This window comes from Lissotriton vulgaris, chromosome 1_1 (assembly GCF_964263255.1).
Source record: "Lissotriton vulgaris chromosome 1_1, aLisVul1.2, whole genome shotgun sequence".
In the NCBI taxonomy this organism is placed as follows: Eukaryota; Metazoa; Chordata; class Amphibia; order Caudata; family Salamandridae; genus Lissotriton; species Lissotriton vulgaris.
In genome coordinates this window covers 739131109-739158214 of record NC_141685.1, presented here as the reverse complement: position 1 = coordinate 739158214, position 27106 = coordinate 739131109, and the positions used below count along the sequence as shown (strand labels likewise).

Genomic DNA, 27106 nt, shown 5'->3' with positions numbered 1-27106 from the left:
GAGTAAGACTTTGATTAACGATGTGTATGAGAAGAGCAAGGCATGGACTACAGAGGTACATGAGAGGAGTAAGACAAAGACCAGAGAAATGTATGAGAGGAGTAAGAGACTACAGAGTCCCTTTTGCTTGTGAATCAAATGTTGTAATCCCGACGAGGTTGGTCCAAGAGTTGAACCTAGAACCCTTTGTCTTCTTGTCGTGCTCATGATCTTCGGTCCCATTGTGAGCTGGTTGCTGCTGCACAGCGATGTGGGTCCTTTGCAGGAAACCTTAAGTGTAGTTTGAGTTATTCCTTCAGCATCCCAGCCAAAAGTTGGTGGTTCAGCCTGTACTCAAAACCACACCAGCAGCATATAGTCAGGGTGGCTACTTACCAAGAAAGTTCTGAATTGTGCAGGGAATTGTTCTTGCTACTCTCGGAGTCTGCTTACTTGCACTGGGCTGTTGTCAAGGGTACAGTGAGCTTCTTGCGAGTCACCCGGATGAAGGGGTGTACTTGCAGATAGTCCTTTAGGCGGACAGGCAGTGCAGCATGGCCAAAGGCAGGCTTCTTTAGGCTTGGTCCCTGACTTGGGGAGGCACACATGTCAAGGAAGCAGTGCAGGTCAATGTACCTTGTTGAGATACTGATCAAAGCACTTCTGCATTTTATGTTTTCTAGGCATCCAGCTCCAATCTGAGCTTTTGCACTGGTTAATGTTTTGGATGTCCGCATATGAGTTAGAGATATACTATGTGGGATTTACTGTAAGACTGAGCAACGGAACGGAGTTGACTGGTGCAAGATGTATATTCCAGTTGTGGGGTCAGGCATTAATAAGTATTTATTTGACATTCATAGCTCCTTCTAACAAGGCTTCTAAGTAGGCTTCACTCAGCTGTTTCTTGTACAGGCTGGTTTGGTGGAAACGTTTGTGGATTCTCCCAGAGTAGGAGGCAAGACGGGAGCTGGGGGGGGCTGGCCCATATCTTACACTGTGGGCCACTGAATTTATGTGATTCTGTGGCCACTGCGTTTTCTGCATAACTATGGATTTGCCACTTAATCCATCATCTGCTTCATAATCTGCAGGTTTTAACAAAAATAATCTTTCTACATCAAGCCGATTAAATGTTTCTAAAAACATGGCAACACATGTTCCTGTGCATTGGAATGCCCTTTTCAAATGTTGACTGATTTTCTTTCAGATGTGTTTTACTATATGTGGTTGTTAAACTGGTACTACTGAGGCATACAATATGCCCAGACAATGTTGTCATGAGTAAAAATAAAAAATATTATCACCAAAAACATGCTGCATTACGTCACATAATTGACCTTTTCTTGCCCCATAATCTAGTCAACCCTGCTGCATATCTTGGCCCTCCCCTGCTGCCTAATTTTAATTGTCCTGCTCATACGACACACGCTGGCTTGTTCAAACAAGCATTGGCAAATCAGGGGTCCTTGCCTGAGAAGTCCTTAGCCAACCTTTTGGGTATAACAATGGTTGTTGCAACAATGTTTCTACCTCCTTTGTAAGGGTGTTGATGGGAGCATCCCCCCGGAGGGAAAACATGCAATTAATATGACGTCAAAAAGTGAAGAGAAGTGAGAGGCAAAGAAAATGAGAAACAGAAAACTAAGAAAGGAGAACTAGTAGCAATTATTCGTAGGATAGCTCGAGATCAAGGCAAAGATTGGAGAACCAGTGGGTCTGAAGTAATCTTGGGTGATAGTTTCCTGCCAGTAATGTCAACATGTACATACAATAATACATATTTTCTAATGATTTTCTTTGGTACTAAAATTGCAAGGCGGCTTGATGGCTTAATAAGGCAAGTGCTTGTTATTGACATCGGAGGTAAACTGGAAGTTACAAGCTCAAATTATGGCAGGGACAACTAGCCTTTCATTTACACCAGGCCGACAATTTGAATACATTAAAAGTGGAGAACAGTGCCCTTTACAGACCGATGAATCATGATACCAACTGCCCTCCCCTTGGGATATAAACATGTAGTTCTTGTGTGTGAAATTACCACTGCCCCATCTCTGAAACATTACACTTGTGACCTCCCCACAGCCGCCCCTTAAATGCAAAATCCTGTATTCCCGGTAAACAACCACTGCCCCAGCGTGATCCTACTTAGTGTTACCTGCCCTTTGATTGCACCAACTCTTAAACAAGCGTGGCACTGCTGTTGCCTTCCCCCAACTCCAAACCCTGTCCCGTGCATGCTCGTTTTAATCACTACCCCACGTAACAACCAACCACCCCACCCATAATGCAGTGCATGTCTAGAACACTGCACCATGCATGACATACCCCTGCCACCTCAGTCTTAGCACTATAACCACGGCTGGAAAAAACAATACAAAATACTGATACATAGATCATCTAGCGTCACAAAAGTGATGGAATATGTTATGGTACAAAAAAGACTATGTGTGAATAGTAACCTGGACTTACTGTGGTTTCTATCCTGATAAATAAACCTTCTGAGTCGGAGTCCTACAATGTGGTGGTATTCGACATGCCTTGAGGCAACCATGCCGACTGTCAATAGATGCACGGACGAGGATAAACTCTGCTTCTTCGAAGGCAAACTGGACAAGGAGCTCAAAATAGCTCAGGATGAAAAAGAAACCGAAGTTTCGTGGAAGCTGTTCCAAGCATCGCCCGAGCCCCTAGACAACTGGGCATTCATGCCCAATGCTTTTCATTCTAAAGTAGAATCCGCGCCGACCCCCCAAGTCTGTGGGTACAGCGGGGGCCAGGTGGGAGGCGAGAGGCCGGCCAAGAACGAGGCCATCACCGAGCAGCAGAAGGCAGCAGGAAAGGTTGGCCTGGAGGTCAATGGTTAGATGACCCAGAGAGTGCCGAACGTCTCCGTGTCCGAGACGGAGCCCCTCCAACAAGTGCAATGGGGCAAGGACCTTGAACCCCGTGCATGGAACTCCACGTCCACCCCGGATGAGTCCAGCGGGCCGGCACTCACGCCAGCTTTTGTGGACTCCTGCTTGGTAGGAGTGCTGAATGCCAACTATATTCAAAGATTGCCAGAGCCCCCCACCACCACCGTTGAGCTCGCCCGAGACAACCTGCAGCACCCCCCCGTCACTGACCTTGAGGACGAGGGCTTCAGATATGAGCTGGACGAATGCACCTTGAAACGGGGGTGCTACCAGCGCAAGGCCATGCAGCGCGCCATGTCCGAGTGCTCCCACATGTCCGGGCCCCAGACCCAAGAGGGCACGAGAGCTCCGGCCTGACACCCCCCACGGCCCGAGCCCGGCGGCCAGAACCCCCATGAAGAGGTCCATGACTGTGGCCGACGAGCAGAGCGCAGCCTACGACTTCAGGTCCGAGGGCAGCGGTGGCGGCGCAGGAGCGCAGCCCGCAGCAGATCCCCGAGAGCAGCAGCATCACTGCGGGGGCTCGTGACGACACAGAGCACAGAGGCGCGCTGACCCCCGCCCCGCCAGCTCCAGAGGCGAGTGGAGGCGTCGGAGGCGCGCCGAGCAGGATAGGTGCTCCACGATCGAAGGAGACAGATCGGGGGATTTAAATAGATCTATGAGGCAGCGTGGGTGGGTTGAGTTTAGACGGAGACTGGTTTGTGAGTGACATCTCCGCGCAGCCGTCTGACAGCAAAACACAGGAGTCTAATGGCTGCACCGTGAGCGGAGCGTGCGCACGGATGGATCACAACAAAGCCACGGTGCGAGTGTGTGTGTGCAGGGAATCCAGCCTTACTACGGCCTTTGAAACAAGCGATCTCAGCCATCACACAACCACGTTTCTCCGAGGCATTAGCAGGAATGCCTCGGAGAAACCAGCGTCGTTTTTCGGATTGAGGGGCGTGTTTTCTTTCTCTCCTCTTCCCATTGGCTGGAATGTAAAATTCCAGCCAATGGGAAGAGGAGAGACAGTAAATAGAAAGAAATGAAAAAACATGCCCCTCAATCCGAAAAACACGGGGCTTGGACCGAGTGATGCCCCTCTCCTCCAATGGCTGGCCTCCGTTTAGGAAGCCAGTCAATGGGGAAGAGCCCCCTACTAAGAGACATTAATTCTCGGCTGCACGAACACTCGTGCGCAGTGCCACGCTAGTCCTCGACCTAAAAACAAGGGGCAGGGCTTCCCATCCTTCCCGAATAACCTAGTGGATGGGTGAGACAAGGGCACCCTGCCATGCCACTGAGAGATCAACAGAGGCCTTCTACAAGACTGCGGGAGTCAACTTGGTCATGTTGGCGGACTCAGTTCCATTCTATCCATCCCATTGCTGAAGAGCTGACAGGCTGGTGGTCTATTGAATGGACCGAGACATCACTTTCACACATACATCCACCTTGTTTGTTTTCTCGCAATCCATTGCAGGTTTTGAGTCTATTCATCAACTGAGTTTCTAGTTACTTCCTTGTTGTGTTGTTTACCTCATTCAGGCAACACCAGCAACTTCTGATGTGAAGCCATTTACACCAGTCTTCTCTGGGCTTCTCAAAGGGTTGGATAATTTTTTAGGGGACTGATCATCAATGTTTTCACGTGCACCTAACATACTAGTCTCCTCCCGATTAAGACACAGGTGGGTAATCTATTGACGCCCACTACCTAAATTTACCTCTCCAAATACTGGGCAGGGACAGATTTACACCTTTTTTATCTTTCACACCATACTCAGTCCTGATGAAACACAAAGGATCCCTTCTGGACCAATAGGACGTGAAACATGTCGACCCAATCCACTTCACCGGTACTCTTAACCGATCTACATTTCCTCATTATTGGAAAGTAAGAGTTTGGCTTCTGTTTTTACTTCATCCGGTGGACCCAAGAATAAAAACCTTCTTTTATTGGGAATCACTGTGGTATTTTTAACCCACTTACTCACTAGCGCCACGCACTTGCACTCATCATTACAGTGTTTTTTACTTTAAAAGATCTCTGCTAAATAGCCCTCTTGCAGGCACCATAGAGTATTGCAGCGCTGACCCCATTTGGAGCACAAATGCCAAATAATGAAGCAGGACACCTTCACAGGTGTGTGAGGGCAACACATCCAAATAAGGGACCCCCCCCCCACTTGAACTTCCATCCTGAAACAACTTTCTCTCCCTCCTCAACTTGACTTGAGTCTCTTTAGGAACAGCCACCCCATTGTGTCTTACATATCCGGAAAATCAGACATGAATCCAGCAGCGCTCCTTCGGCTTCTGGGACTTTCTGCTGGACACAAAAGTACCCTTGGACTCCTGAGGGTTTGTGGTCGGTTTTCAAGCAGATGGCCTAGGGCTAGGAGAAAGCTCCAGGGTTATTTGGCGCATATCCTTCATTGGGGCTAAATAAAGAGTACGATTTATTTGACTGTTTTTCCATAATGTAGGGGTTATTCTTAATATTTTATTTTTTATTTACTAATGCTCTAATAATAAGTACTTTAATTGCTACCAATTTTCTGTGGTGTGTAATAAAAACGTATAAGATGCACCGTGTGTTTTACTGACTTCTTGGAAAACTTAAAGGAGGTGCATAGACAAAACCATACTGGGTCTCCGCCAGCTCTGCTGCATTCTGAGAGAGCTCTTACGGGTCAACAAAGAATCCTTGGCATGCAACAGCAAGCACACCGACTGGCCAGCCTGTAAATATAGAGAAAAACAATCTGTTCAATTACAGCGTTCATAGCGTTCACACCCCACTGACATTGTACTTTGTATACTGCTCGGTGCAGGGCAGATCAACTCAGTTGTTTCCCACTAAGCACCACACAAAGATCACTGAATGGGATATATACACAGCAAGGTACATGTTAGCTATAATGTTAGCTATAATTACTCACCACACATTGAATAAGTTACACACACAGACAAGCCTGTGAGGGGCCACCCTGCCTCACCACAATTTGTGGAGCATATGCGCCCAACTGCTTCTCCATGCGCGAACATCTGTAGTGTTTGCTCAAACTTTTCTTGTTCTTTGACAGTTTCGGGAAAGAGCGTTCACAACGCATTGCAGTACTATTACAACGACCCCGTTGTTAGTACACAATGCATTTACATCGCAAGTCATTACAACGACTTGCTGTAGGGGGCGCTGAGGTATTGGAAATTAATTCCAACACCTTCCCTACTTTTGCGCAAACTGGAGCAGGAATAGTAAATAATACTATTCCTAAGTCCAGCACGCCCCCCTACTGCAAGTTGTTGTAATGACTTGTAATGTAAATGCATCGCGTACTAACAACACGGTCGTTGTAACAACCGCATTGTAAAAGCACGCAATGTAATACATCGCATAGTAATGTGCTATATTCACAGTTTCTACCTACATTATCACACTGGGCAATCACCGGAAGAAAAGGGAGAAAAATATAGATTGAAAAAGCTACAGCAGGTCCATTGCTGTTGATCCCTTTGGTAAGTACTGAATGATATTTGGTAGGTTCTAAAGTTCGCATAGCAGTGAAGTTAACAAACAAAAACTGTAATATAGGTACATAAAAAAAGCAATTAACCCTTCCATTGGTTTTATAAAACATCTTGATGGCCTATGACTGCGAAACTAATCTCGAAAAGATGAAATTCTGATGGATTTTACAGATAAAAGATATATAGGTTCAAAGCACCATACTCTGATGTGAAATTATGAGATTTAAATGTAAGTTGCAAATGAAAGAATTGCAATGATATACTAGCTTGGGACATATACCTTCTTTAAATACGTTAATACTACTTTGTAAAATCATGCCAGATGTATGCCCTGTTGTAAAATGCAATTACCTTCCATCCTCTATATTGCCTGTGTTTTGCCAGACTAATATCAGCCTTTACATGAGACGTGTATACAAAATAAATGGTCAATAGGTTTATCTTTTCCTTTTCTGATTTTAAATGGACACAATGACATATGTCTAATGTGAGAGTAAAACATGATTTCAAGCAACAATTTATGTATTAGGAACTTACCTTTAGAGTATATTGTTCGCAGGTGAAATTGGTTAAATGTTTATCATAAACTTATGTTTAGATATATTGATCACCAGTGAAAGTGTCTAAACATGGATCCATTTCCTCATCCCTTTGTTGGTCCATTGAACTGGTTGAAAACTCTTTGGATAACATTATTTACATGTGTGGGAAGGTAGTCTCATTTTGGGCTCGTGTGTTTGATAGCGTGGATCTAGTAGCAGATAAAGTGCTTCATAGGTCCTATATTACTTGTTTTTTAGGTCTCGCCTGAGCCAGCGCATGTGCTGTTCTGGCGAGACATTTAGTGGGTGGGCTTTAAAAAGCTGACCAAAGCTTTTTGGCTGGCATAGAACATGCGGTTACCCGCACAATGACGAGCAGAGGCGCCATCTGGCTTTCCTCTCTCGCCATGGTGCGCGCACATTGCACACCACTCGCCAGCCTGCTTTCACTTTTGCCGTTGTGCGCGCACCACTCGCTTCTTTTTTTCTTTTAGCGCGTGTGCACACACAACTCCCGCTTGTTATATATTCTCTCTGGTTTGGATGAAGGAATTCCAGCTAGTCTTCTACATTTCTCTTGCCAACTGCATTTTGCGTTGCTGGCAGTACGTGGTCTTATGTTTATTTAATGACAGTGTGGGGCCTCTTGCCTTACAATGTGGTTATCGAGTAGATTCCACCGAGGGAAGTTTGGCTGTAGTTAAATTTAACAAATTCCTTTTCATCAGTAACACTCCACTGACTTTGTCTAATAGAGCTTTGCACAAGATTCCAATGTTGTATACATGTTTAAACACTTCATTAATCTATCTTTGGGCTGATCTGCTTTATCAATATCAATTAAACAAAGTTTTTGAAAGTGCCGGTCTATTCTTACTTCTAAATACTCGTACATTCATCCACTCACCCACATATTTCCATCAACCCACGCAAGCATATATCCATCCACTAACAAGCAAACACTCATTTATCCACGAAGACCCAAGCATTCATTTATTCACTCACTCTTTTATCCACCCAGCAATGCATCAACACCCTTCTATCTACACATCATTCCACCCACCATCGCATACACCCCCAGCCAGCTGTCCATCCCTCTCTATAGCACTTCACAGCCATGATTTTAAGCATTTTTCCAACCACCATCCACCTGCGTCTGCATGTGCTGCTACGTGTGCGGTCTGATTGTGTGTACATGTGTGTTCAAGTGCACATCTGGGCCGTGTCTGTAGTCAAATGAGCACCTGCACATGCAGTGTTTGTCAATGCATTCAACATAGAACCTGTACAAATGTATCAAGACCAGACCTATTGCCAAGGGTGGTTACTTTTTGACTTTAAACCTTACTTTGCATATATTTATATATTCTGAGACATTAATAAAGTGATATATTTTTATAAAAAATAAAACCCTCACAGGACATTCCCGGTGTATTGCCGCTGTGATAAATATATAGCACCACTGCACTACCCCTCTTCTAACCCTCTACTCCTTTTCTAACCCTCTTCTACCCTTCTACCCCTCTACCCTTCTACCCCTCTACCCCTCTACTACCCCTCTTCTATCTCTCTACTACCCTTCTTCTACCCCTCTTCTACCCCTCTACCACGCCTATACCCCTCTATCAATCAATCAATCAATCAAAGACATTTATAAAGCGCACTACTTACCTGTAGGGTCTTGAGGTTCCGTGACGATCGTAAGTGGTGTTTTTTTTAACTCGCACGAATATGGTCGAGTCTGGTATCTATGAACCGCAAATGACGAGTTTAGTAAGCGTGCGCAGTTTCGCTGTGCTAGCTTAAACCGTTCGTTTGTTATGTGGGTTTTTCACCTGTACCCACGGGTTCCATCTTAGATACGGCATCCATTTTGTCTCTTGCCCTCAAGTAGCCAGCGAACGGACGTTGTCCGCTTCGCGACCCTGGGACTCCCAAGATATTTGCGGAAGACACATGTTCTTTGTGAGTGTCTTTATGACGAGGGGGTTGCTACTGTAAGGCAGATGGCGCCGCTCGAGGCTCATCTTGCCGCACGGGCTTATTGTCTCAGCCGTGCATCTCATTAGGCACGTCCCTTTGATGCCTGTATATCGTGTTTCCTGATACCTCCCCTTTTACACCCTTTCCGATCTCCCCACTATCTCCGTCTTCCTCTACACCTGTCCTTGTTCCTATTTCGATCTGTTTTACTGTTGATTGGAATTTGCTAATGGGAAGATGGTTTTTACAGTTGGGGACCGCCAAATGTCTCCGCACTTATGTTCCGGACCTTATGTGTTTCAAAGTGACCGAAGCGACCCCTCTGGGGGATAATGGTGGGAACCGGGTTGTAAACTTTTGTGTTCAATGTTATCCTATGGGTAAAAACTGTATAAAAGGAGCGATCCACAGAACCAATTTGAAGCAGTCTCCCCAAGTTGCACGCTGTGTACTTGTCGTGATCTCTGTGTTCCCTGCAGCAAATAAACCTTGAATCTTTGACGTCGAAGGAAGTGTCCCGTGTCTCTGTGATTCGTACGCCGGAGCAGGTTACCCACGAAGGTTTCAGGTGTTGTGCCCTGGCACCGCTGGGTCTTAAAGAACCCAGTCCTTCAGTTGGCGCCCAACGTGGGGCTGCATCAGTGGTACCGGTCCAAGCCCGACGATCGTGAGGAACTTCGTGTGAAATCTCCAAGGGAAGGTGCACTCCGCTTCATCGATCCTGTTGTCGAAATAAGTGGCCCGAAGACTTTTCCCGCAAAGATTCCCGCCTCCGGACGGCTGCGACGGACTGCTGCCCTGACTGTAGACCTGTTTTGGCGCCTGGCGTAGACCTTGGTATAGCGAGACGATTGACGGGCCTTCCTGGTGACGCCATCGATCTTTGAGTTAAGTATTTGTGGGTCGCTCCCATGGTTCTTGGTTGTTGACACTTTAGCGAGTGTTTTTGTTGTTAGCGCTGTGTGAGTGTTTTTGTCGGTGACACTTTGCTAGCGTCCTTTGTTGTGTTGTTTGACGACTGCAGCCGCCAAAAACCGAGGGTTTTGTTCTTTGCTGGGACTTGGTAAATCCCGTAACCCTTGAAGTTTGTGAAACTCGGCTAGTGTGCAAGATGCCTGGTCGCAGTACTTTGTTTAGTTGTTTCAGATCTTGTGGTACGGATTCCCGACTGGAGGACTCGTGTCCGATACCTCCGGTTGGAACTCCCACGTATGAGCTCTATAGTAAGCATGGGCTAGGCCCAGTTACCTTTAACGATTACTGGATTAAATATACGAAAAAGGATGGCGACCTTCGTTGGCCACCTCATGGTAGCCTCGAGGCCCCGATTTTAGATAATCTAGAGATTAAATTGTTCGAAAGAAAGTCAAGGCCGGCCATGTTTGATGCCTTTCGGTTGTGGCGCAAAGAAGCCCGACAGAAAGAAATCAGACAGACTAAACGTAATCAGCGAGATAATGTTGCTACTATAGTGAAGAAAGCAGAGCAATTTCAGCGAGATAAGGAGGTTAAGGATAAGGAAGTGTTTGACCGATTACAGCGTATGACTGTAGATAAATGTTACCCCGCTTTACCAACGGAGTCGGAAAAGAAGGAAGAGCCAGTTGAGGATCCCTTAATGTCTTATCTTATGAAGTCGCCACCTCCGTACGTACAGGGTACCGCAGTTCCTGTGGTCCCTGCCGTACCTATTCTCCCGCCTATTCCTCCTCCGCCTGTTCCTCAACCTGCACCCGTTCTTCCGACTGTTCCTGCTCCTTTGCCTGTTTCTATCCCTACTGCTCCTCCGCTTCCACATACTCCTGTTCCCGCTACTGCTCCTGCTACTGCTCCTGTTTTGTTAACCCCTGCTGTTGCTACCGTGTCTACTCCTTCTCTTGTTAGTCCTGTATCGTATGCTTCTCCCTCTACTCGTAGTCGCAATTCTCCTCTTGCGGCTAGTTTCTTTCATTCGCTCGGGCCTGTTCATGGGTCCGCTGGTTTCGATGGTCCTCAGAGACGTAGTCAGCTTCCCGGAAACAGAGAACGCGTTGCGTTATATAATATGGCGATGGGTTGGATGGTAAATCCTCTTAGGTGTCCACCCCGTGTTGTCCTCGAAACATTTTGTCAATTCAATATACCAACCCAGAGATATGTGTTTAATGAAATGTGTAAGTTCCTTTATGATCAAATAGCGGCTGATGCGCCTGACGAGGTGCTCACCGCTCTGTCTGATCTCCAGCTTCAGTTCGCAAATGGACTGATAGTGGATACTAATGTTCGACGTGCTGTTGAACGACTGCTATCTCTTCGTCCCGCTCCGATCCCTCATGCATTGTTTGTTGAGGATATTGAAAAACAATCAGCCGAGTCTGGCCAATACCCTATGCGTGAAGTTCCACCGGTTTGGATGCCAGGTAACCCCGCAGCTGCCCCTCCGGTCCCGCCGTATTTCCAGAGAGTATGGATACATCTCCCATGGAAAAGATCGGAAGTGTTGCAGGTGAAGCAATCTTTGCCTGACCCTCGCAAAAATCCTGCAGGGTATTACAAAGAATTATCGCAGCTCGTGGATGCTACGGTAATGAATCTTGCCGATATCGACATGTTGTTTGGCAATGTCGTACCACAACCGGTATGGGCTAAGATTCGTCAGGAAAATCACACAAATGAACTAGGTGGTGATTGGGCGGCCATTATAGCGGCAGATGGGTTGCAAGTTGGCGGCGCTAAGCCTGAACAGTTGATTGCTGCTCTCCCTCAAAGAATAATAACATTAATGAAAACTCTTATGCCAGCTATGAGAGTGAATTGGGACAAATTGTCAGCCTGTAAGCAGAAGAAGGACGAGAGTGTTTCCGACTTCTTTACGAGGTTCGAGGAAGCATTCATTGACCATAGTGGACAGGATATGGGTACCGAGGGTGGTCAGAGATTGTTTGTGGATAAATTTGTTTCGAATTTATTGCCCGATTTGAGCAATAAATTGAGAAATTCGGAAAGTGCATGGGCCGTTTCTACTTCGGCTCAGATATTGGCTACGGCACAATACTATGAGAATAGAGAGAAAGAAGAGAACGACCGTGCTGATAAAAAGACGAAAGAGCTAAAAACTAAAGTGTTGCTTCAGCAAGCGTATCCTCCGCGTTCAAATCAGAATGCGTCCCAACAGAATAGATCACAGTCGCAATCGAATCGCTCGCAGCCGCGTAATGACTCCTCCTCCCAAAGATCCTCGTTAGGGTACAATCAATGTGCTTATTGTAGACAGGAGGGACACATTAAATTCAATTGCCCAGTTTTGAATGAACGTAACAATGGTAACTCATCTAGAGGAGGTCGTGGTGGTTCGCAGCAAACATCACGTGGTAGAGGTCGTGGTGCTCAGAATGATCGCTCAGATAACTCATCCAATTCTAATAATTGTTTCGATCAACGTGGATCATCGCAAGGACGATCTGCGCAGTACAATGTAGACGATTATTACGTCGATCAGGGAACTGACGACAGTAATTACTAGGACAGCCAAAGACAAGGAGAGGGAGTGGTATCAGTTCCGGTTGATCAGAGAGGGCCTTACGTCGCAGTTGCTACATCGGGCGTCGTTGAGCCTTTTCTGTTGGACACTGGTGCAGCGAAAAGTTCTATCATGCATTCGAAACTCCCTGGCGCACCTTTGTCTGGCTTAACAAATGTTTCCGTTGGATTCTCTGGCGCCCCCGTTAGCAATCCAGTTTCGCGCCCTTTGCCCCTTAAAATTGGGCCTCGTGAGCTAGAAGCTCCGTTGATTCTAACCACGGGTTGTGGCGAAAATCTTTTGGGCCTGGATTTGCTTAAACGTTTGTACGCAACTTTGTATTGTTCTCCTGCGGGTGTAAAGCTTACGTTAGGAGAGAGGGTTGTCTCTCCTATGTATTTGTCCCTCGATAAGCTCCCACCGGAATTGAGTTCTCTTCCTGCGTCTTTGTGGGCAACGGGTCCTAATGATGTGGGCCTACTTGATATCTCACCTTATGTTGTACAGTTGAAATCTAATGTACGATTGCCACGTATTCCCCAATATCGTATCTCCCTTGATGGTGAACGAGCACTGTTGGCGATCATCTATGATTTGATCGAGAAAGATGTTATTGAAGAGACTCGGGGAAACGTGTGCAACAGCCCTGTGCTGCCCATTCTTAAACGTACTGATCCTTCAAAACCACCTGTTTATCGCTTTGTTATCGATTTACGGGAGGTAAATAAGATTGTGGTTCCTCAATTTCCCGTTGTGCCTGACATCACGGCGCTACTGACTCTGATTCCAGCTTCTGCATCATGGTTTTCGGTGATTGACTTGAAAAATGCGTTTTTCAGCATCCCGATTGCCGAAGAGAGCAGGGACCTTTTCGGTTTCTCTCTCGGTGGACGTAGCTTCCGGTTCAAACGCGCTCCTCAGGGCTACTGTGAAAGTCCATCTATTTACAGTCAAGCCTTGAAGGGTCAACTGGATGCATTCAGGTTGCCGGTTGGTGCGGCCTTGATCCAATACGTCGACGACTTATTGGTGGCTGCCGATACTCAGGACATTTGCAAAATTGCTACGGTGTCGTTGCTGCAACATCTCTGTGAGTTAAATCATAAGGTGTCACCTTCTAAACTCCAATATTGTTGTCAAGAAGTAACCTATCTAGGTCACTTATTGTCAAAGGAGGGAAGGAGATTGACCCCAGAGAGAATTGCAGCGATTGCGCGAATGGCTGTGCCAAAAACCCAAAGAGATGTGCGTGCCTTTCTAGGTATCACGTCGTACTGCAGGCAATGGATTCCTAATTTTTCATTGCTAGCGAAACCATTGGTGGCTCTTACGTGCAAGGATGTTTCAACTCCTTTACCATGGACGGAAGAATGTCAGAAAAGTTTTTCTGAATTGCGTGATTCATTGTGCTCGGCTCCTGTGTTAGGTACTCCTGACTACAGTAAGCCGTTTACATTATATGTTCACGAGAGGGAAGGTTGTGCGTTGAGTGTCTTAACGCAACCTTTTGGTGGTAAGCAACGTCCATGTGCATATTTTTCCTCGACCTTGGACCCAGTAGCTAGAGCATTGCCGAGTTGTTTGAGAGCAACTGCGGCAGCTGCGGTCTCCATCCGACAATCAGCAGGATTGGTCATGGATAATATGCTTACGGTGATGGTTCCGCATGCAGTCGATACTCTTTTGAATCGAACGAAAACTCAGCACTTGACGAGTGCGAGGTTGTCTGGGTACGAGTTGACATTATTGGCAAGCCATATTCAGATAAAACGTTGTAACGTTCTAAACCCGGCAACTTTGTTACCACTTAGCACAGAGTCAGATGAAGTAGCAGAACATGATTGCTACTTGAGGACTGAGGAGGAAACAAAAGGTCGAGTGGACCTTAAAAACACCCCATTGGAAGATCCGGATGGCACACTGTATGTGGATGGGTCATGTTTTAAACTGCCGAATGGCGATGTGACTACTGCTTATGCTGTTGTAACGTTGAATACTGTTGTTGAGACTGCAAGGTTGAATCAAAATTCTGCCCAAGCTGCAGAATTGATTGCTCTTACTAGAGCATGTGTGTTGGCGAAAGGGAAACGCGTGAATGTGTTTACCGATAGCCAATACGCGTTCGGCGTTGCACATAGTTTTGGACGATTGTGGAGAGAGAGAGGTTTCTTGACGTCGCATGGTACGAAGATTCAGCATGGCCAGCTTGTGAATGATCTTTTGGATGCATTGACTTTGCCTACGCAAGTTGCGATTGTTAAGTGTAGTGCGCATCGTAAGGTGACGGATGATGTTGGTCGTGGTAACGCGTTTGCGGATGAGACTGCTAAGGAGACTGCCCGGAACCTTAGCACTCGAATGTATGTGACGAGTTCGGTTAGGTGGCCTACAGAATCGAGCATGTGTGAAGACACTATCGAAAGTGTGAAAGAAATTCAGAATGAGGCCACCGAGACTGAAAAGGCGAAGTGGAAAGAAAGTACGGGAAAGTTGGATGCGAATGGTTGTTGGATTGATTTGTCGGATCAGAAAAAATGGTTGTTGCCTGATGCGTATGTGCTGGCCGTTGTGACAATGGCACATGGGTTAGCACATATCAGCGCGAAAGGTATTTGCAAGTTGCTGGCTCCTGTGTGGAAGAATGACGGCATTACGAAATTGTACGCGTGGGGGTGTGGCGGACCGGAATATCAAGCGCGGAGGCCGTATATAGTGGGCAATGTTTGATTTATTTCCGTACGGTTGTTCAAAACAGGGTGATTAGCAAGAGTCAATGATCCAGAAATAAAAGGCACAGCTCCACGGGTGGAAGAGGGGTCCAGGTCCGGTAACGATGTCAGCGGGCTCTCCGGGTCTTCTACTCTTGGGGCGTCCTCGGAGGTACCGGGAGAAAACAAAGAAAAGAAAGGAGCCGTTAGTCCTGCCGGACTTCTCTCGTCAAATCCCTGTTACCAGCACCGGGAAGTGTGAGGGGTAGGAAGGCGAAAGTGAGGAGAGGTCGGAAGGGTTAGGGTAGGGATGGACACAAGCTGGGTATCGAGAAACAGTAGGGTGTAGGGTGGTGGGACGTGAGGATTAAAGGGTGTCTGTACAAAGTGGAGGAGTGCTTTACAATATATACACAGTGCTCCGAGTGACGACGTGAGCCTAAAGGGTAGTTCAATTATACAGAAAGGAGTTATTTACACTGCACCTAATGTGCTCTCAGAGGGGTTCCGTATCACTCACCCGCTCCGCCGCAACTCTCCAAGTTGAGTTGCGGCCGCTCCCCAGCAACCTCCGGTGGACTCCACCAATCCTCGGACCACTCTTCGTCTTCTTCGCTCGTTCTCTCCTTCACCGCTCCAGTCGGGGTCTCCTGCCACAAGCTCGATCTGACGCCGGACTGTTTCCTGGGTCCGGTATTTCTAGTGTCCTGGTCACGTGAGGGGGAGGTACTTCCGGGGTCATGTGGTAGTGCTTCCGTGTTTCCGTCGTTCCTGATTGGGTCCTGGAACAGAGGACAGAGGGTTGGACATTTGGTGGGTTGGGCTGCTACTATGGACGTTCTGGCCGGGTTCTCTGTCGTACGGGAAGGACTGCAATACCGTGGTGTGTGACGGGTATGTGGGGCCGCCGTATCACATCCCCTTCCCCTAGCTGTCTTTCTAGTACGGGTGTGGGCCATGGGATAACGGGAGAGGAAATCGGCATTGCCCTGTTCAGTCCCTTTACGGTGTAATGTCCGAAATCGGTATGGTTGCAGAGCTAGGAACCACCGGAGGACCCGGTCGTTATGTCCTTTATTACGGGCCATCCACTCCAGAGGGGCGTGGTCAGTATAGATGACAAACTCTCTCCCTTCCAGATAATACCTTAAACTTTCCACCGCCCACTTAATGGCCAATGCTTCCTTCTCTACAACAGCGTAATTGGTTTCGCGGGGATACAGTTTACGGCTCAGGTATAAAATGGGGTTCTCGTTCCCATTGTCGTCTCTCTGTGAAAGGACCGCCCCTAAACCCTGGTCTGAGGCGTCTGTCTGCAGGAGGAAAGTCCGTGAATAGTCCGGACTGACCAATACCGGTTTAGAGGTTAATGCTGCTTTGAGTCGAGAAAAGGCCAACAGTAGAACAGGGTTGGGATTCTTGAGGAGGGTTTCGGTTTTTGTTGACTTCCTTAGGAGATCAGTGAGGGGAGCTGCAGTCTGGGAAAAATTGGGTATGAACCTGCGGTAATAACCTAATAGGCCTAGGAATGCCCGGAGGTCTTTTCGAGACTGGGGAAATGGAATGGATTGAATGGCCTCAACCTTCTTGGCCTGTGGACGTATCATTCCTTCTCCTAAGAGGTAGCCCAAGTACTTCACCGAGGTAGCCGCTAGCGTGGTTTTTGCAGGATTAATGGTGAACCCAAAAGAGCCAAGGGACCTAACGACTTTGTTGAGGTGATCGAGGTGTTCCGCCCAACTATTGCTATAGATAACAATATCGTCGAGGTAGGCCCCGGCATATCCTGAGTGTGGTCTTAACACTTGGTTCATCGCCCTTTGGAAGGTGGCGGGTGCCCCGTGTAACCCAAAAGGTAATACTGTGAACTGGAATAGGCCGTCTGGGGTAGAAAAGGCAGTTTTCTTTCGGTCTTGTGTTCTAAGGGGAATCTGCCAGTAGCCCTTGCAGAGATCTAACGTGGATATGTATCGGGCCTTCCCTATGCTCTCGACCATCTCATCGACCCGTGGAAGGGGATAAGTGTCGAAGGTAGATATTTTATTTACCTCCCTGAAGTCTATGCAAAACCTCACGGACCCGTCAGGCTTAGGCACTAGAACTATGGGGGAATTCCATTCACTGATGGAAGGCTCAATGATCCCCATACCCAACATTAGTTCGGTTTCTTGTCTGATCACGTTCCTACGGGCTTCAGGGACCCGGTAGGGTCGAAGCCGTACAATCTTACCAGGCTCAGTGTGTATGCTGTGTTCTGTGATGGTCGTGTGACCTGGTGAGGAGGAAAACACACTCTGTAGGGGTTGTAGGGCCTCTCGGAGACTCTGTCTCTGTTCTTCGGTCATCTCGGGGTCAAAGCATGACTCAAATAAAAAAGGGGTTGGCATGTCGTTGGTGGCTAGGACGGGTCGGGGTCCCTCCCATTTTTTAAGAAGATTGACATGGTACACCTGTGTGGTGCCTCGAACAGGATCGAGCTCTACTTCGTAGGTGACCGGGGTCACTTGGCGAAGAATCGCATAGGGTCCTTGCCACTGTCCTAACAGTTTGTGATCTGATGATGGTCTCATCAGAAGAACTAGATCCCCATTGTTAAAGGAACGTGGTTTGGTACCCTTATCATATTGCCGTTTCTGGCTAGCTTGTGCGTTTTCCATATTCTGACGGACAATGTCCCGTAGCTGGGCGAGGTGTGTTTTTAGATTTTCAACATATTCTGGCAGGGGTCGGGTTCTGTCAGGTTCGGCCTCCCAGGCTTCTTGAGCCATGTCCAGAAGGGTGCGGGGTGGTCGACCATATAGCAACTCATAGGGAGAATATCCGGTGCTGCTCTGAGTTTTGCACCGAATGGCAAACAAGGCCAACGGCAACATCTCCTCCCACCTCTTTGCCTCTAAGGCCAACATTTTCTTCAGTGTTAATTTCAGGGTGGCATTGTATCGCTCTACCAACCCATCTGTCTGGGGGTGGTAGGCGGACGTGCGGATCTGTTTTATGCCGAGGTTTGAACAGACTTGTTTCATTAGGGATGAGACGAACGGAGTGCCTTGATCCGTAAGGATCTCCCTGGGAAACCCAACTCGTGAGAATATGGAGATGAGGGCTTTAGCTATGGTCTGTGTTGTAGGTTGGCGTAAGGGCACTGCCTCAGGAAAGCGAGTGGCGTAGTCCACCAGAACTAGGGCATAACGACAGCCACTGCGGGAGGGAAGTAAGGGGCCTATGATGTCCATTCCAACCCGAGTGAAGGGGATATCAATGAGGGGTAGAGGGAGTAAGGGAGCCCTGGGTGGACGATATCTACTGTTTCTCTGACAGACTGGGCACTCTCTACAATATTGTCTGACCTCCTGATGTACCCCGGGCCAATAAAATTTCTCGAGGATGGACAAACTGGTTTTTTCGTCGCTGAAGTGACCCCCTAGGAGATGGCTGTGGGCAAGGAAGAGCACCTTCTCTCTAAAGGGTCCGGGAATCAATAGCTGTGGTGGTTGGTTTGGGTTCCCTTTTCTATAAAGTAGTCCGTTCTTTTTAAAGAAATAGGGACATACGTGAAGGGGGTCTTCCTGTTCTAAGGCCTTTCCCCAGGCCTCTTGTAGGACGGGATCTTCCTGTTGCGATGCCCGGAATTCTCTATCTGTTTGCCAGGGATGGACATCGGGAACCACCGGGTAGGCGGTGGTGTGATTTCGCTTTTCTTGCCTCTTCTGATTACGGGATTTCCGGGCTTTGGTCGGATCTTCAGCCAGCGGTTGTTCCCCGGAAAAGGGTGCTTCTCCCCACCATTGGTTCAGGGAGTCTGTAGTGTCCTGCACCAATTTAGGGAGACCAGCATAGTCACTCCCTAGGATTACTTGCTCAGGAAGGTTTGGTATTAGACCTACAGTGAGTTCAGTCCCGGGATCAGCTGAGTGCCGTACTCGCACCTGGGTGGTAGGGTACCTTTTAGTGTCTCCGTGTACGCATTGGATGGCGACGGTTCCTGTGGGTGGTCTTGGTGGTGTTGGTAGGTCTTGGGGCCGTAGAACGCTCTGGCGACAGCCCGTGTCAGCCAAAGCCCGGAGTGGATGTCCGTTTACATACACGGGACAACGGAACGGAGGAGGTTTTTCCCCGGGTGTTGCACACACATAGTTCTGTACCAGGCCTATCTCCATGGGTTCGTCTTTCTGTGGACATACACGTGCTATATGTCCATAACCGCCGCAGTTGTAACACTGTGGACCCGGATTGGGTGGTCTGTATATGAGCGGTGGTGGCAGCAGGGAAGGCGGCTCCGTTTTCCTTGGAGGAGGGGGTCGCTGGGGTCTGACTGCATTGACATGCGCTTGGTGGGGATGATCATCTCTGCCCCTGGATGTTTCTTGGGCTCGGCTGTATGCACTCGCGATCTCCACCGCGCTGTCGAGGGTGAGTCGTGCATGTTGTCGCACCCATTTTTGGGTGGCCGGATGTAGGGATGCCAGGAATTGCTCGAGATATATCTTTGCTAGGATATCCTCCTTTGTGGAGGTGTCGGGGCGTAACCATCGATTGGCGAGATCTTTAATCCGGAAGGACAGAGCCCTGGGGGTTTCTTGGGGCCCTTCTTTGGCTTGGCGTAATTTTACTCTATAGGTCTCGTCATCTATGCCCAGCCTTTCCAGGATACACTTCTTGATGTCATCATAGGGTGTGTTGCCTTGTATATTGGCTTGCTGATAGGCCGCTTGGAGGTCTCCGGTTAGTAGCGGTCCCAAATATTGCCCCCATCGATCGGCTGGCCAGGAGGCGGCCTGTGCTAGTCTTTCAAAGTTCGTAAAAAAGTAGTCCGGATCATCGCCAGGAACGTACTTTTGTAGGACCACGGAGGGGAGGGAGGTTATGGGTCGTTGTTGTTGTTGTCCAAGGACGTCCGTTAATTTCCCCATAGCCTGGTCGTGAGCATCCCCTTGGCCCTTGAGGACGTCATGCAGTTGCCCCCGATCTTCCTCAGCAGTTTTCAAAAACTTCTCCATCAGCTTTCCCAACATCTCCTGGGACTCGGCCATTTTCTGCACGACGGCCTCCATGCCTCCGGATCCCACTTCTGACACCAACTGTACGCGTGGGGGTGTGGCGGACCGGAATATCAAGCGCGGAGGCCGTATATAGTGGGCAATGTTTGATTTATTTCCGTACGGTTGTTCAAAACAGGGTGATTAGCAAGAGTCAATGATCCAGAAATAAAAGGCACAGCTCCACGGGTGGAAGAGGGGTCCAGGTCCGGTAACGATGTCAGCGGGCTCTCCGGGTCTTCTACTCTTGGGGCGTCCTCGGAGGTACCGGGAGAAAACAAAGAAAAGAAAGGAGCCGTTAGTCCTGCCGGACTTCTCTCGTCAAATCCCTGTTACCAGCACCGGGAAGTGTGAGGGGTAGGAAGGCGAAAGTGAGGAGAGGTCGGAAGGGTTAGGGTAGGGATGGACACAAGCTGGGTATCGAGAAACAGTAGGGTGTAGGGTGGTGGGACGTGAGGATTAAAGGGTGTCTGTACAAAGTGGAGGAGTGCTTTACAATATATACACAGTGCTCCGAGTGACGACGTGAGCCTAAAGGGTAGTTCAATTATACAGAAAGGAGTTATTTACACTGCACCTAATGTGCTCTCAGAGGGGTTCCGTATCACTCACCCGCTCCGCCGCAACTCTCCAAGTTGAGTTGCGGCCGCTCCCCAGCAACCTCCGGTGGACTCCACCAATCCTCGGACCACTCTTCGTCTTCTTCGCTCGTTCTCTCCTTCACCGCTCCAGTCGGGGTCTCCTGCCACAAGCTCGATCTGACGCCGGACTGTTTCCTGGGTCCGGTATTTCTAGTGTCCTGGTCACGTGAGGGGGAGGTACTTCCGGGGTCATGTGGTAGTGCTTCCGTGTTTCCGTCGTTCCTGATTGGGTCCTGGAACAGAGGACAGAGGGTTGGACATTTGGTGGGTTGGGCTGCTACTATGGACGTTCTGGCCGGGTTCTCTGTCGTACGGGAAGGACTGCAATACCGTGGTGTGTGACGGGTATGTGGGGCCGCCGTATCACAGAAATGTGCTGAACGTCTGGTGAAGAATTGTATGGTGTGTATTATGTACAACCCTGGCAAAGGAACCCCAACTCCTCCTGGCAGTTTTGCTCCCCCTTCGTATCCCTTTGAGGTGATTCAATTGGACTTCATCCATATGGAGAGATGCAATAACCTGAAATACGTTTTAGTTGTGGTTTGTGCATTCTCCCGATGGATCGAGGCCTATCCCCTCAAAGACAATACTGCTTTGTCTACTGCGAAAATCCTACTGAAGGAATACTTTCCTCGGTATGGAATGCCTAGAGTCGTGTGGTCAGATAACGGAAGTGAGTTTGTTGGAAGTGTGATGAAGAGTGTGTGTAAGGGCCTTGGAATTAATCAGAAATTCCATAGCGCCAATCATCCTCAGTCAGCTGGATTGGTTGAAGGGTACAATGGCACCCTTAAACTAAAGTTAGCAAAGATTCAGGCTACGACTGGTCTTTCGTGGCCTGACGCTTTACCTTTAGCATTACTGTCAACTAGGGCGACTGTACACTCCCGAGTAAGGCTTAGTCCCTATGAAATAGTGTTCGGCCGTCCTGCGAATGTGTGGGGGGTTCCTAGGCCAGGAATGTTTTCTGATCTTGAGTACCCAATGTTGATCGATTATCTACATGACTTGACTGCTAAACTGAGGTTAATTCACCAACAGGTTTACGACGCATTGCCGACGCAGACAGAGGGTCCAGGCCACCAGCTCCAGCCCGGAGACTGGGTGGTGACAAGGAACTTTTCACGCAAAAATAACCTGGACCCGAGGTTCACCGGACCCTATCAAGTGCTCCTGGCCACGAGGACTGCCGTTCGTCTCGAGGGACGTAAAAATTGGGTGCATGCTACGCACACCAAACGAGTCCCCATCCCTTTGCCGGCAGACCCGTGGGTAAGGAGAGGCATTGCGTCATCCGAAACAGAAACATTGCCGGCGTTTGTGCCTTTTAGCGACGCACAGCTTGTTGAAGAATCCTCAGCGCAGCAGAGAGACACTGTTGAACAATTAGCATCAAAAGACTCAAGACCAGAACATTCAACTGATCAGCAGGACGCTGTCCCTTCAACGGATCCTTTGTTTGACGAGCAGACACGTCCTGGGAAAACCCGATACTTTTTGCGATCTCGCACTAAGGACAAATAAAAAGATCTTGCCTTACTGTACTGACAACTGCATTATCCCGTTTTCCGTGATCAGTTCTGAACTTTCGTATTATTGTGATTATTTTGTATATATATATACATATATTGAGCTTTATTCCTTATACCTTTTGCCTTTACAGCTGAGAGACTTTGTTTTTGCATATACGTACATATTGTGCATTGAAGGCCGTAGGGCCGCGCGCGTACTTCCTTCTGAACAGTAGGTCTTGACGCTAGGTTAAAGGCCGTCGGTTCCTGGGAACTCCTAGGGATTGACTATTGCTGCACAGAACGAAGTGCGTCAAGAAACGTTGCGGACGGTCGTAGGGAATGACATTCTCGAAGCTGAATGATTTGGAGGGAGCCCAAGTCCACAGATTCAAGCTGCAGCAACTCAGTCGTACCAAATGTTTTATATTCCAACTGTTTGTATTGTCTTTGACTGCTTCTGCATTATTGGCGGGTGGAGTGTATTACATGATGTCTTACTTCTTACCTGCTACACCTACTCCTACTCCTTACCCTAATCTTACCTCTACTGCTTCTCCTCATTCCTTTCATATGTTACCGGAACACGAGCAGGCTAGACGTGTAGAATTCCGCAACAATTCCTTTATTCAGCTCCTCCATCAGCATCAGTTAGTGGTTAACACTACTAATTGTTGGGTGTGTGGGTTGATGCCACACACTACGGATAAGGGAATTCCATATCTGGTGTTACCGTATAGTTCCCAAGGGTCAGCTCGAGCATTTCAAACAATGTTTCGAAGCGCACTGGGTTTCCACCCCATTCGAGAACCACGTTCCCCCTACTCTGGTCCTACCTCGTATCAAAAACCTTTGTCGATAGCAATAGAGGATTTAGATAGTGATATCTATGATCCCTCGCTTATTCCCGAAGATGAGGTACAGGCCTATAGGGTCCTAAGTAGAGGTGAATATAGTGTGTTTACTAGCGAAAAGCAGCTTAAAAGCTCGCCTCCGATATGGGTCGTACCCCACACTGGTAATTTTTGTCTTATGGGTCGTGGCCGGAGATCGCAAGCCCGACTTGGAGCAAGTGCTTGCACTGAAAATTACATTCTGCCGATGTCCTCGTCCCCTGTGTTTCTGGCTGCCAAGGGTACATACTTTATCTGCTATGATCGTGCATACACATGGTTGCCCGCAGACTTCATGGGCTCATGTTTTATTGCAAATCTGTTGCCTCCGACGTTTACTGTAGATGCCGATTATCATAAGACTAGAGTTGTGCGAGGCGTAATTAGTGAAGAGGATACTGCCGGTCAAGAGGCAGGAGACTTTTTCAAGGGTTTCCTCCCGTTTTGGGGACCTATGGTCAATAGTAGGAACCTGAGACAGTTGACTCGAGTGGTAGAATCGACAGCTAATATTACTGCCAGTGCCCTTGGTAATATCACCACAGAACTTCAGGCAGAGAGACTTATGACGTTACAAAACCGTATGGTTTTAGATGTCATCTTAGCAGATCGAGGTGGGGTATGTAAGGTGATCCATTCGAGCTGCTGCATTTTCATCCCAGATAATGCTCCTACTGTCTATCAAGCCATCTCGAGGTTGCATAAGATCTCCGAATCCATACACGTGGATGTAGGGGATTGGACGCTACTTGGATGGTTTTGGGGCCTGATGTCGACTTGGGGTTGGAAGATTCTGATGATCATCGGAGTCGTTGTAGTGTTCCTGTTCACGTGTTGCCTTTGCGTGCAGTGTGGTCCTGCCTTATGTGGCCTCTGTGCTACAACGTGTATGAAACAACCATCTGTTACCAAGGGGACTCGGTTGGACAGAGCTATGCTGCAGCAACATCTCGATGGTCTGATGAATATCGAATATGATTCTGACTAGTGCTTGCCTACATGAGGGCAAAAGGAGCGTCTGAGGTTCCGTGACGATCGTAAGTGGTGTTTTTTTTAACTCGCACGAATATGGTCGAGTCTGGTATCTATGAACCGCAAATGACGAGTTTAGTAAGCGTGCGCAGTTTCGCTGTGCTAGCTTAAACCGTTCGTTTGTTATGTGGGTTTTTCATCTGTACCCACGGGTTCCATCTTAGATACGGCATCCATTTTGTCTCTTGCCCTCAAGTAGCCAGCGAACGGACGTTGTCCGCTTCGCGACCCTGGGACTCCCAAGATATTTGCGGAAGACACATGTTCTTTGTGAGTGTCTTTATGACGAGGGGGTTGCTACTGTAAGGCAGATGGCGCCGCTCGAGGCTCATCTTGCCGCACGGGCTTATTGTCTCAGCCGTGCATCTCATTAGGCACGTCCCTTTGATGCCTGTATATCGTGTTTCCTGATACCTCCCCTTTTACACCCTTTCCGATCTCCCCACTATCTCCGTCTTCCTCTACACCTGTCCTTGTTCCTATTTCGATCTGTTTTACTGTTGATTGGAATTTGCTAATGGGAAGATGGTTTTTACAGTTGGGGACCGCCAAATGTCTCCGCACTTATGTTCCGGACCTTATGTGTTTCAAAGTGACCGAAGCGACCCCTCTGGGGGATAATGGTGGGAACCGGGTTGTAAACTTTTGTGTTCAATGTTATCCTATGGGTAAAAACTGTATAAAAGGAGCGATCCACAGAACCAATTTGAAGCAGTCTCCCCAAGTTGCACGCTGTGTACTTGTCGTGATCTCTGTGTTCCCTGCAGCAAATAAACCTTGAATCTTTGACGTCGAAGGAAGTGTCCCGTGTCTCTGTGATTCGTACGCCGGAGCAGGTTACCCACGAAGGTTTCAGGTGTTGTGCCCTGGCACCGCTGGGTCTTAAAGAACCCAGTCCTTCAGTCTCAAGGCGCTTGGGGGGGGGGGAGCCGTTACTGCTCGAACAGCCAGGTCTTGAGCTTCTTCCTGAAGGAGAGGTGGTCTTGGATCAGGCGCAGGTCGGTCGGGAGGGAGTTCCAGGTCTTGGCGGCCAGGTAGGAGAAGGACCTTCCTCCAGTTGTCGCTCTTCGGATGCGGGGGACGGCGGCGAGGGCGTGATTGGCCGAGCGGAGGTGGCGTTTGGGAGCGTAGAAGTTGACTCGGTTGTTGAGGTAGCTCGGGCCTTGATCGTGTAGGGCTCTGTGTGCGTGGGTGAGGAGACGGAAGGTGATTCTCTTGTTGACGGGGAGCCAGTGCAGGTCTCTCAGATGTCCGGAGATGTGGCTGGTTCGTGGGATGTCGAGGATGAGTCTGGCTGAGGCGTTCTGGATCCGCTGGAGTCTCTTCTGGAGCTTGGCGGTGGTACCGGCGTAGAGGGCGTTGCCGTAGTCCAGTCGGCTGGTGACGAGGGCCTGGGTGACGGTCTTCCTGGTCTCGGTGGGGATCCACCAGAAGATCTTCCGTAGCATGCGTAGGATGTTGAAGCACGATGAGGAGATGGCGTTGACTTGCCTAGTCATGGAGAGGGAGGAGTCCAGGATGAAACCCAGGTTCCGTGCGTGGTCCGTCGGTTTGGGTGCGGTGCCCAGGGCGGGGGGCCACCAGGAGTCGTCCCAGGCGGAGGGCGAGGAGCCCAGGATGAGGACCTCCGTCTTGTCTGAGTTCAGTTTCAGGCGGCTGGTTGTCATCCACTCGGCTACATCTTTCATCCCTTCGTGCAGATTGGCTCTGGCGGCGGCGGGGTCGTTGGTCAGGGAGAGGATCAGCTGGGTGTCGTCGGCGTAGGAGATTATGTTGAGGTTGTGTTGGCGTGCGATGGCCGCGAGGGGGCTCATGTAGACGTTGAAGAGTGGGGGCTCAGCGAGGATCCCTGGGGGACGCCGCAGATGACTTTGGTGGCCTCTGACTTGAACGGTGGTAGGCGGACTCTCTGTGTTCTTCCATCGAGGAAGGAGATGATCCATTCCAGTGCCTTCTCCTGGATTCCGACGTTGCTGAGGCGCTGCACTAGGGTGCGGTGGCAGACAGTGTCGAAGGCCGCGGACAGGACTAGGAGGATGAGGGCCGCTGTTTCTCCGTTGTCCATCAGGGCTCGGATGTCGTCGGTGGCGGCGATGAGGGCGGTCTCGGTGCTGTGGTTCGCTCGGAACCCAGACTGTGAGGGGTCGAGGGATCCGTTCGTCTCGAGGAAGGCGGCAAGCTGTCTGTTGACGGTCTTCTCGATGACTTTGGCTGGAAACGGGAGGAGCGAGATGGGGCGGTAATTCTTGAGTTCGGTGGGGTCCGCTGTGGGTTTCTTGAGTAGAGCGCTGAGTTCGGCGTGCTTCCAGCTCTCAGGGAAGGTGGCGGTGTCGAAGGAGGTGTTGATGATGTCCCGCAGGTGGGGTGCGATGACAGCGTCTGCCTTGTTGAAGACGTGGTGGGGGCAGGGGTCGGTCGGGGATCCGGAGTGGACGGAGTTCATCATGCGGACAGTGTCTTCGGTGTTGACCGGAGTCCAGGCGCGGAGGGTGGTGGTGGGCGGCGTTGCTGTGGTCGTGGCGTGCGTCGGTTGGATGCTGAAGCTGTTGTGTATGTCCGCGATCTTGTTGTGGAAGTAGGAGGCGAGGGAGTTGCAGAGGTCTTGCGAAGGGGTGATGTCGTTGCTTCCTGCGTTGGGGTTGGAGAGCTCTTTCACGATGTTGAAGAGTTCCTTGCAGTTGTGTGCGTTGTTGTCCAGCCGGTCCTTGAATGCAGTTTTCTTGGCGGTGCGGATCAGTTGGTGGTACTTCCGGGTGGCGAGCTTGAGGGAGGCAATGTTGTCCGGTGTTGGTTCCCTTCTCCAGGCTTTCTCGAGGGCTCGGCAGTTCTTCTTGGAGCT

General features: G+C 49.0%; 1 protein-coding gene across 1 annotated transcript; it reads right to left on the bottom strand.

Annotated features, from left to right (window-relative positions):
- Positions 1-15663: 15663 nt before the first annotated feature.
- Positions 15664-20202, bottom strand: LOC147747743 (uncharacterized). Its single transcript, XM_086936356.1, has 2 exons — positions 18703-20202; positions 15664-15933 (listed from the first exon to the last, which is right to left on the bottom strand). Exons 1-2 carry the CDS (start codon positions 20200-20202, stop codon positions 15664-15666), a joined length of 1770 nt encoding a protein of 589 aa, XP_086792482.1.
- Positions 20203-27106: the final 6904 nt, after the last annotated feature.

Coding starts and splice junctions, on each gene's coding strand:
- LOC147747743 (XM_086936356.1), bottom strand. CDS start 20,202: ATGGAGGCCGTCGTGCAGAAAATGGCCGAGTCCCAGGAGATGTTGGGA. Junction 15,934..18,702: donor AACAGGAAGACCCCCTTCAC/GTATGTCCCTAT, acceptor CCTCTGTTCCAG/GACCCAATCAGGAACGACGG.